Here is a 12,183-nt window from a genome sequence, read left to right as displayed (position 1 = left end):
TGTACAGAAACACATTTCTGTAGGTTTTTAACTACAGTACGTTAGAAATAAAATCATCAGGGATCACAGCATCGTGAATGTATGTTCTAATACATTTTCCTATTCAAGTATGCTTTATTTTTACATGTCGATCGTCACCTTATTAAACTAATGGCCTAAGTCATTTTTTGAGGAAATTATATTTTTGCCTAAGTCAGGTCCTCATGACATTGGCCACCTCTGGTAAAATGGCCCAACTCCTAATTGAAAAGGATCATGCTGTTCACGCCCCTTTTAGTATAATGGCCTAACTCCCTAGTGTGACTTAGGACAAAATAGGCCTTTTGTTTGGCCTAAGTCACATGTTTTTGTGACTTAAGCCAAATTATTTACTGATTTAGGCCATTTTGTAATTGTTGTTTTGCTTTTTATTTTGGCCTAAGTCAGATTTAATCCTATTTAAACCTATTTCAATCTCTTATGTTACATAACTGACAGACAGTGTTATTTCTATTTAAATAGGCATAATTTGTTGTAAACATTTTGGGTGAAATGATTAAGAAATATCATATAGTTTTGTTCTGGATCAGTTTTTTATTTTTCCTGAAAACCTTGAAAAAATGACTTAGGCCATTAGTTTAATAAGGTGACGAGTGTGCTTTAATCATTAGCTTTGAAATTGCATTATACCGGATAATAAAGTGTGGGCTCGCCTAAACAATTCCCACATAAAATGTTGTCGTGGTGGAATGAAGACGTTTGAGAACCTCTGTTAAAGCATTTTTTCAATGATAGATAACGAACAATAAAAAGAAAACCTGGCATTACTATTTTGGTCATGTCATCATAAGCCAACATTTTCAAACATTAAATATAATAAAATACAATGATGGGGGGGGGGGGGGGGGTTGTTTCCAAACATCTTCGGAGATTTGATTCACACTTTTGTGCTGATGTTCCATTATATCACCACCACCACCGTGACAGCCGCTTAACCCCGTATCGAGCCAGTCCTAATCTCTTATCAATGGTGCTGCGCTGACCGGCACTGAGGGACTCACTTGAATGACAAGAGCCAAATTCCAATACTCAGTGGCGTGCACAGACATTTTGAGGGGCAGGTGCTCAAGTAAATTGGCCCACAACGCTGCGCTGCGAGGCCCACAACGCCTCGCAGCGCGAGGCGTTGTGGGCTTGTAGATCTGCTATTTTTGGCTGAAGTTCTCCTCAGAAAAGGGATGCTAAGTTTCGAGTGGTTGTGGTAAAAAGAAAAATCATATCACATAAAGATTTGGCGGACCCCCTGTAGTAACTCTGAGGACCCCCTAGGGGTCCCGGACCCCCTGTTGAAGACCCCTGCTGTAAACTGAAAAAAAAAAAAAAAAAAAAGTTTTTTTTTTTTTTTTTTTCAAAAGGGCACTTCTGGTAAAGAGGGCAAAGGGCAGGTGCTCTAGCATCACCTAGAGTCTATCTGTGCACGTCCCTGGCGATTATTCGCACGGAAAAAAACGGACAATATCATTTTTTAAATGAACACATGGTTCTCAATGACCTCATGCACACCCCGTGCGGCGATGCGATGCGTTTTTTTTTTTTTTTTCAATCGAACCCAGTTCGATGCGTGCGTCTTTTCGCATGCGGTAAAAACTGATTGACTAATCACACCCTGTGTGCAAAGGCCTTAAGCCTTCTGCCTCCTCGGTCCTCCGTCCTGCAGTATGGCAGCGACACGCCGCAATTGGTGACTTGTTGAAATATGTGACCTTGTGGACGTCACATAGCGTCAAGGTCTGAACGTACACTGCTGTTTGTTTATGAACAGAGTTAAACGCATGCAGTGGTGGAGTACATTTACTTACACCGGTCAACGATGTTAATAGGCTAGGCTCTATGCACAGCAGCCATATTGGCAAGAAATTGGGCCTCTTCCTACTTCCTTCACATGTGTTACCAATGATACTAATGAAGGCTCTGTTCCATTCTGGTCAGGGTGCTGATATTGTGCATGTTGGCTCACTAGAAACACTCCATTTTGGTTCAAAAATGGCACCCCATGGTGGGTGTGTAACTCTGAGAGTGTACAAATGGAACCAAATGGACCCGTAAGGGTCCATTTGGTTCCATTTGTACACTCTCAGAGTTAGGGGGGTCCTTGAAAATAACAACCACTATGCCACACTAAATGGAACAGAGCCTTAATTAGTATTATTGGTAACACCTGTGAAGGAAGTAAGGAAGGGGCCCAATTCATTCCCTGTGCATAGAGCCTATTGGCTATAATTGGTTGAGCTTCTATATCGTATTTATCTCTCTTTGGTTGACATGTTTTTCGCGATTTCTCCTTAAATGCCCTTTTCAGAGTCAGAATTGTTTATTTAGTATATTTTCTCACACACTGACTTTGCCTGGGTGAGGTCGTGCGCCGTGGTGAACAGCAACAAATACCATAAATATTTGATGCCTGGCTGTGTACATAAAGCACTTTGAATAGCCTTTCTATATGGAAAGTAGTATACAGCCGGAGTTGGCTTGGACCTGGGGGGCTTGTATATGAGCATCTCTAGTGGTCTTGTCTTCACATTGGTGCACTTATCCCACACCCTATCGGAATTCCCATCATGGTTTTTAATGTCCCGTACCCCGACCTCTTACAAAGTTCTGATATATGTTGGATGGTGGGCCCATCAGAGATGGTGTATCGCAGGGGTTCTCAGAATGAGGTTCGGGGATCCCTAGTTGTCCTTGAGAGAGTCCCAGGTGGTCCCCAGTAAAAAAAATGAGGAATAGTTTAATTTCATTATTATTTCACCGGCTAGAAGTTAGCCCAGTGAGAGAATGTATATGATATAAATTCTCATTTTAATGTTAATGTTATACAATGATAATTTGTGAAACGGGACATTCTGCATAATGAGTACTTTTACTTTTGGTACTTTAAGTATATTTTGATGCCAATGCTTTTGTACTTTTATTCAAGTAGATTTTGATTACCGGACTTTTACTTGTAACAGAGTGTTTCTACATTGCAGTATTGATACTTTTACTTAAGTACCGTAAAACATTTGAGTACTTTTTCCACCACTAGGTCCCCCTCCACATGACAATGTTTGAGAGCCACTGGTGTTAAAAACAATTCTGACAGACTGTTAACACACCCAAAATAGGGATACCAGAGTGAAAGTACTTAAACTGCTGCAATGCCTTGTGAGTTTGTAGCTCTGCTAGTTTCACTATTTTTGATTTTTTTTAAATGTATTTTCGGCTATGATGACATAATCCCCAAATAGGGATAGATTATGAATAAATGATGCTATTAAATTATTACTAAGTACTTATTATAATCCATTACATCGATTAGTTCCATTTACTGTTGCACCACGTACCATTTGGTTCAGTGGTATTCATTCAGAGTTGACAGCAGTAACTATAATGGAGTAGATCTTCATCAGGGTTTTATTTTGTCTGTTTCTGTTTGAGATTTAACACCTGTAAACATATTGCATCTCGGGACTGACAGATACGGTTATATCAGCCCTGACTATCTCACAACTGGTTCTGCCAAATATTGGACAATAAAAGCTAAAAGGCACACAGAACATAACATGCACAGATAATGTATGTACTACAAATGCTATCGCTTTAATCTTATCTGCCCGATAATTCAAGAAGATGGCATTAGAATAATGAGAGAACTGAACAGGCTGGCTCAGAAACCCATCTTGTCGCTTTATTTACCTTTACTAGTGCAGTAATTCTCTGCTAGCGAGGAGTCATTGCACAGGGAGGAACATCTATTTTCTTTATGGGATCGATGCCCATGGCGGGGGATTACTTTAGCTATTATCTGGAGCTGAAATACTCACACTATCGCACACATCTTCTCATACCTCGTGTGCATAAAGAAAGGCACTGAAGATGTCAAAGCACTGTTTCCCCGCGAAGCATAATTTACATTGTCACGCGAAGAATGACGGCGCACACATAGTGTGTGCCGCATGCATTTGATCTCACATTTTCATTGAACTGGGTACATTGACAGTCTTTTGATCGCTCAGACTGAATGGTGGCAACCTGCGCTGGCAGCTGTTGCTTTTGGATTCGTTCCATTGGCTGGCTGATTCGAATGCGAAAAAAAAACAACAGACAAATCTTCCTCCAACATTTTTTTTCTTTTCTGAATGCACATTGCATTGTGGCAGTATTCCCAATTGTACCCCCCCCCCCCATCCCATCCCTGATCCCTTCCCAAACAAACCCACCCCCACTTCCTTCATGTGCAATTTACACAGGCTCGCTAATGAAGCCGAGCTGATTCTAGTGCATCCAAGCTGCACAAATGGAGCCCCCTGTATCATTTATTCCTTTCAAGTGCCGGGGAATATTGCTCTTGTATAAAGTCTACTCTGAGGCTTCTTTTGTGCTTTAATGTGCGACCTGACGGCTTCCCCGTTGACAGGCCCTTAATGCTGGAAATGAATATGTTGGCATGATTGTTATCATCCCCAGCCCCGTCATTATACCGAGGGAGAATAAAAGCACTGGACTAGCTCCCGGTTTGCATATTTCGATATGATTTCATGGCTCCGAGGCGCATCAGGAATCCTCGCGGAGTCCCATATGGCTACGGCTGGATGGATACACAGCATCGCAACACGCAAGAGCGGGTGCATCTCAGAGGCCTGTCCGCGCCGAGGTGGCGTCGGTGGTCTCGGGGTGATGGAGAGAGCATGTCCTGGCCATGTATGGTGTTGTGAGCACCACACCACCTCCCGCCACAGGCGTGACCTTCACTCTCTCGCTGCTTAACCCAATCAATTACGGTTCAGAACAGAAGCCAAGAAGAGAGAGGGGGAGAGACGGAGAGCCGGCGACCTTGTCACAACGCCGAGGAGAATGTGAATAATTCCCTTGGAGACCCATAAAGAAGGCTTCCATGGCAGGGACACACGCAAGAGGATGGGGAAGGTATGGCTTGTCGAGCGCGAAGGAGGGAGGGAGGGCGGCACGGTGGCTTGAGAAACAGGGGACAAAAAGCAGGAGCTCTGACGAACGCACAGGCGTGAGTCGAATGGCTCACAGTTTTAGGTGTTGCTGTCAAGCCCTAGCCCGATTATCAGACTGAAGCTGCGTGGAGCTTCAGTCTGACATTGGCTGCAGTGTAGTCAATTACAAGGGGGAGGGGATTAGAATTTCCCTTAACCAATCACAAGAGATCCACTGATCCGCCTACATCTGACGTCCTCGCACAGCATGTTTAAGCAGATATTCGCTGATTGGCTTGTCGTTAGACCCACCCCCACCTCCGACTCTCATTGGACGTATACTTTTTGTACCGAATAAATCCTAGGTTCACATTACAACACCAGACTAAGAGGCAGTCCACTCTATGATTTCATCTATGGTTTGGAACCAGGCTAGTCAAGCCCAGAACCATGGTGGCCTAGTGAAGCTGCGGTCGCCTGGTGGTCAAATCTGGCTTTGCAAGACTTCCGCGTTTAAAACGCTGCTGCGCATGCTTCTATCGTCTGAAACGCTATTATAGTGCGCCTGCTCTGTTGGCTCCAACGCTGCAGCCAATCCAGGAGGTATAGAGGTACTGTACTTCCGCGTGCTTCATGCGCTGCTGAGCCACTTTCATTGAAAGGAATAGGTGGGGGCGCGGCCTTCTGTTCTATAGATATATTTTAACTCTATGGTTGCTGTAAGCACACAGCTGTAACCATTTGAGTTGTCCCAACAATGTTTTTTTTCTTTGTTCTGCACCAGGTCTTCAACTTCAACTTTAAAGTTTATTGTCACATCACAGTAGTCAAAGTTCCCAATGATTTGCATTTAGTCAAAAGAATAGAGAAATGAGAGTAAATAATGAGAATATCTGTCTAGAGTGCGAGTATAGAGACGTCACATAGCAGCAGATATCAAACATGTTCTGTAGTGATTGCGCCAGTGGAGCCCCTGCCTCTACCTTAACCTTGTTGCCTATTTTGTGATAGATGCTACTGTAGTTATACTCAGTGGTGGAAAAAGTACTCAATTATTTTTTTAACTTAAAGGTAGGGTAAGTGATGTGTTTTGGTTAAAACAAAAGTTTTTTTTGTTAAAAGGTTAAAGCACTATATTCTGATAGTAATCATTGCTATAGAGTGTTTGTTCAGTAACAGGAGTCTCCATGTCTCTCCAGCTCTTTAATAAACAGAAAATACATTTTAAGGTAGGTGACAAAATCTCAGCCAATCAGGAGAAAGTACCCATTTATCAGCTTATTTTTTTTATAGTGTTCCAGTTCCAATTGTGTCTGCCCATTTCTTAGTGTCATCACTTCCAAATACACTTGTTTAATCTGTATCCTGTCTGAGTTCTCTATCTTGATTGGATAAAATTGGAAATGAAACTGAAACTGAACTGAAAATGCATTTTCTGTTTAATAAAGAGGTGGAAAGACAAGGAGACTCCTTTTACTGAACAAACACTCTATAGCAATGAGTACTATTTGAATACAGAGCTATTTAACACTTTATTTTAACCAAAGAAAATCACTTACCCTACCTTTAAGTAAAGGTATCAATACTGCAATGTAGAAATAGTTTGTAGCAAGTAAAAGTCCGGAATTCAAAATTTACTTGGTTATCAAAATGTACTTAAAGCACCAAAAGAATGTAGAATATACCTGTTATGCATACCTGACCATTTAAAGTGTAGTTTATTGTCAAGGGCTTACTCCGATGTACTCACCGTATAAGAGTGATTGTAGCGATGATGGTGAATGGATGCACTATATATACTTCTGTTTCCTCGACAACAGAGCACAGAAGGAGCAACCGATAAAAGATGATCTACCGTACAATAGTTGGACTTGTATCAAGGCCAGGTAGCTAAACAATCCAAGGCTCAAAACCAAAGTTCAGCATTGCTTTAAGCTGCTACAAGTAAAAAAAAAAGAAAAGAAAAGAAAAGTCCCATTAACTCTGTTGTGAGTACAATAACTCAAGGTGCTGGCAAACAGATACAGTGTAAACAGCGATATGGCCTTCAGCAGAAATCTTACACAATGATATTTATACTGTACAGCAGTGGTTCTCAAAGTCGGGTTCGGGGACCCCCAGGGATCCTTCATGGTATTCCAGGGGGTCCCCAGCGAAATGAGTTAATATAGAATCAGTTTAACCACTTTAACTCTAATTTAAATTGGCTATATTTTCAAATAGCCAAGCTTGTCCTTGACGAATACCAAAACACAGTCGCCCCGGGGGAAATCCGGCGGTATTCACCTGGTATTCCTAAACGTAACCTCAGTAAACTATGCCTAAACCTAACCTTATTCCTAAACCTAACCTCAGTAAACTATGCCTAAACCTAACCTTATTCCTAAACCTAACCTCAGTAAACTATGCCTAAACCTAACCTTATTCCTAAACCTATAACCTGAGTAAACTATGCCTAAACCTAACCTTATTCCTAAACCTAACCTGAGTAAACTATGCCTAAACCTAACCTTATTCCTAAACGTAACCTCAGTAAAATGGTGCCTAAACCTAACCTTATTCCTAAACCTAACCTGAGTAAACTATGCCTAAACCTAACCTTATTCCTAAACGTAACCTCAGTAAAATGGTGCCTAAACCTAACCTTATTCCTAAACCTAACCTGAGTAAACTATGCCTAAACCTAACCTTATTCCTAAACCTAACCTGAGTAAACTATGCCTAAACCTAACCTTATTCCTAAACGTAACCTCAGTAAAATGGTGCCAAAACCTAAACTTATTCCTAAACGTATAACCTCAGTAAAATGGTGCCAAAACCTAACCTTTTTCCTAAACTTATCCTGGGTGAAACTATGCCTAACCCTAAACTTATTTCTAACCTTATCCTCAGTAAAACAAATACAAGAATACAAGAACCGCTGGTCCGCCAAAAAAAAGAATGGGGGCGAGCGTGTTTTGGGGGCGAGCTTTCCGGTTACCTCCTTGACGTGAAGAAGTTTGAGGAGAACCACTGTACAGTTACACACATCTACGGTGAGATTTCATAATTTTGTTCATATTTAGCTCGACGGGGAAGAAGAGAGAGAGAGAAGGGAGGTCCTCCTCTCCCTGCTGTCTGGCCTCAAAGTCACCCTGGATCTCCAGTGAGCTGCATAGCCATGATTCTGTCTGCCTCGCCGATGAGTCTAGTAATTAAATTGTCCACGGCGAGGTGAGGGCATATTAATGCGGAAGCTCGCATGATTGGGCAGTGGTGGTCAGGACAGAGAGAGAGAGAGAGAGAGAGAGAGAGAGAGAGAGAGAGAGAGCTTTGTGCTGCTAATGGCCCATGTTCAACATTTGCACATAAATGTTGTCCTTGCCGAGCCAGAAGCTCATCCGAGCCGTCACGGGCAAATGAATCATTTCTCCAGCGACACCGGGCATCCATTCCACCTCATAAGCACGAGACATGATCATGTATGCTGTAAAAAAAAACATAAAGGCATTGCTGTATATTTGTGTGTTTTTGTGTGTGTGTTTTTTACCCTCCAGTAAGCATGAGTACATTTTATAATTCATGGCTTCTATCTATACACTTGAGTTCATTAGTTTGCTACTACTAGTCATCTTACGATGAACAACGACATTGTGGAGAAACACTAATGACACACGTGCACACATATATTACACATTTTAGGGCAATTCATTGAAGGTACAGTACTACCCAATTTCTGCATTGCTTTGAGCTGCGAAAATGAATGTGCTATATTTGTGGGGAACAAGATACACACATGCATACATAATATCGCACATACAGTATTATTAAGTCAATTAACCTCAATGTCTGGTAAGAACGTGTGTACATGCACTTACCTGCTCAACATGTCTGAATTGGTCTGATCATCCGAGGCTTTCAGGAATATGAAACAATAAAAATGTAAACTAGGGCCCGTGCACTTGACAATTTTGACCGCTTTCGCAGCTTTTTTTTAAGTGATCAAAGCTTTTGTTACATGGCCAGATGGGTGGGCTGCATGCATTTTCAGAGCATATTATGATCAAGCAATCAAGCAATTGTGTTACAACCTTGGGTCAGTAGTATACTTTAAAAAGGGATAGTTCACCCAAACAATTGCTTTTTTTCTGTCGATTAGTCACCCCAGGAGACTTAAATTCATGATTTTTTTTTGTTTTTGTCGCATTCCTAAGCCAATAATTTGATGACCAGTGGACCGGTGTGCAGCGGTTCCGGTAGGAGATACAAAGGAGACTCTTTGTGTCTCCTACCGGAACTACTGCCAGTCATCAAATGATTGGCTTAGGAATGCGAGAGAAGAAAAATAAATATCCATGAATTCCAAAGATTTTAAAGATTATTTTTTTCTATCTTCTTGTTTTTATATTAATGTTATTTTATCATCCAAATCTCATAACATATATTTTTTAACCAATTATATTTAGGGGGCCTTGCAATATCCTCACGGCACACCAGTGGGCTCCGGGCCAGAGGTTGAGAACCGCTGATGTAAACCTTAATTCGTCCAGGAGAGCATGCTGAGAAAGCATGGCCCTGCTGCAGATGCATAGAGCTGCACAGACAGCTCCACACCTGGGATGAGTCCAGTCCAACTCCAGACCAGCGAGCAAGCTCCACCGGAGCGCTGGAGGCTTTACTGAAACCCTGACGAGACCGGAGAGCATTGCTCATTCCCCTCTCCTTCCTCATATTAGCCGGGGGTCCGATTCCCACTGCCCAGACGGGAGATTACCAGAGGTGGACAAAGTATTCTAACTCCAGTGCTTGAGCCAAAGTATAGACAGTGGTGGAAAAAGTCCGGAATTCAAAATGTACTATTCAAAGTATTGGTATCAAAATGTAGCCTACTTAAAGTACCAAAAGTGAAAGTACTAAGATGTTTGAAAATAGCAGATCTGCAAGCTCACAACCCGTCGCATCAGAGCTTGTAGATCGGCTATTTTCAAATAGCCTATGTATAAAATAGAGCCACAGTGGTTAATGTATGTTTTATAATATAATGATTTATATCTGCAGAGTAACTACTGTAGTAACTAAAGTTTTCAAATGATTGTAGTGGAGTAAAAGTACAATATTTGTCTCTGAGATGTAGTGGAGTAGAAGTAAAAGCATAGACAATTGGAAATACTCCAGTAAAGTAAAAAATACCTCAAAATTGTACTTGAGTACATGTACTTAGTTACTTTACACCACTGAGTATAGATACTCCTCAAATATTACTCAACTAGTGAAAGTTGCTCTGTCAAATACCGGAGTATACTTGCTATTAAAGAATTAGTATTCAAAACAACAAATTACAAAGTACATTTTTATTTTCAATATCAATTCATTGCTGCATTAAGATGTAGACATTTTCCCCACACATTTTCCAGAAATGTTCAAAATAATATAAGTAATAGTGAAAATAGCATATCTACGAGCTCACAACGCGTCGCAACGTGTTGTGAGCTTTTAGATCGTCTATTTTCATTATACTAGAGGTTCAGGCCGCTACACGGCCTTCACGGTCTACGTCGCACCGTGTAAAAAAAGTACAGATACTCACAAAATGTACTTGAAGGACAACTTTGTTTTTTAACAACCAAGGTTTATGTTTCAGCTTGTAATTAAAGTAAATAAAAGATGACCGTACATTTTTTTTTCATTTACTGCTTTCTGTAGTTTTAGCATTTTTTGCGATATTTTTTTCAGTGGGCGGGGGCATTCGGGCAGGTGGCAAGTAAATGTACTTTGTTACAGTCCACCACTGCTCATTCCCTTTTCCTTTTTGTCATCCCGGCCGGGGGTCCGATTGGACCAGATGGGAGATCACCATTTAGCAATCATGTCTCGTCGTTAGATTTTATTCTGCAGGATTTTCAGCATGCACTGTTACCGTCTAATTGGATTTTAATAAGAAGTCACATTTCTAACACAGCGTATTTTGGTGTGAAATCTGCTTGGCTTAGGAATCTTGTTAACGTGCCTGGTAGACATTTGGCTGGTAGATGTTTTCAGCATCTCCCTCCAATAGTTCTGTCTTCTGAGCAGAGTATTACCTCTCACTGCTTTGTTGTAGCCAGGGCATGACAACACGTCGGAATTTCTGCTAGTATACCATTTCTACAAGGTGTCACGTGCTCCTGTGGCAATTTGAAACGGCCAACCTTCTTCTGAATAGAAAGGAAGAGAAATACTAACACTGACTTTAAAAGCATGTTGAAATAAGCTGTTTATGCAGGGTACTACTTATAACTAAGCTGTACTATATTATTATAATGAAATTATAGCCTACCATTAAAAGTAATTGTGCATTGTGGGGGATGCAATGGCAGCACCATCATTACCGGTACCACAATCGCATCCACTATACCTAATTGCTTATCCATAAAATGCCCTCCTGTCTGCCTGTTATCCATAAACAACATCACGTTTATTCACTGCGGACGTTTTGTAAAGAGAAACAGAAAAGCATCTACATGATGCGGCAGTGGCTCAGGAGGTAGAGCGGCCGTCTTGGAATACGAAGGTCTGCAGGTTCGATTCCCAGTTCCTCCAGGCTGCGTGTCAACTTGAGCAAGACACCGAAACCCTAACTGCCGTGAATGTGAAGCACATCGTAAACGCCTTGGATAAAAGCGCCATATAAATGCAGTCCATTTACCATTCATCAAATAATTCACCCATGACTGCCTTTTGAGAGCCATGGTGTAAATTTCTAATGAAACGTGCGTCAGCTCTGTTGAGTCAGGCTGATCGGTGCCGACTCATCCGATGAACGCTGCAGCTGGAAATTATGTTTAAACAGCAAGCGGCCGTGAATTTTAAGAAATGTACATACCTCAATTTACCTCAAGTGGTTATTGCGGTCCTCAGGTAGAACGAGAGAGAGAGAGAGACACTGGGGCGGTATAAATGAACTGGTGCTTCCTTCTGTGGCGGACTTTAGTTTGTTTGGCAGGTTTTTTTTTTGGGCAGCAGGCTTCGCCTAGCTTGTTTGTTTGCGAGCCATCAATCATAGTCACCTCCTAATGACTTATTCATTAACTTCTTCAAAACACCCATCTTGATGATGAGACGGGAAGGTGCATGTTTCACGGCACACACTGTCGAGCGCCCGGGCTGCAGTCAGCATTTTGTGCTATTAGAGACACTATTAATCAATTTTAGCTGTGCTGGAGCGGCTCCCAGATGCGAAAGAGTGAGGGAGGGGATACACAAA

At 41.6% G+C, this 12,183-nt stretch overlaps 1 protein-coding gene across 1 annotated transcript in view; it reads right to left on the bottom strand.

Moving 5' to 3' along the window:
• LOC311050101 (F-box only protein 40) overlaps window positions 1-9,671 on the bottom strand; it is a gene marked incomplete at both ends in the record, with an annotated part of 94,595 nt that extends 84,924 nt beyond the window's left edge. Inside the window, one exon of the mRNA XM_084064065.1 lies at window positions 9,428-9,671. Within this exon, the coding sequence (XP_083920191.1) occupies window positions 9,428-9,671 (244 nt within the window). The remainder of the gene's footprint in view (window positions 1-9,427) is intronic.
• Between the last annotated feature and the right edge of the window lie 2,512 nt (window positions 9,672-12,183).

Source organism: Gymnoscopelus microlampas (assembly GCF_963454915.1).
Source record: "Gymnoscopelus microlampas genome assembly, chromosome: 8".
Classification (NCBI taxonomy): Eukaryota; Metazoa; Chordata; class Actinopteri; order Myctophiformes; family Myctophidae; genus Gymnoscopelus; species Gymnoscopelus microlampas.
The sequence above is the reverse complement of the archived record's forward strand: the minus strand, read 5'-3'. Positions and strand labels throughout refer to the sequence as shown.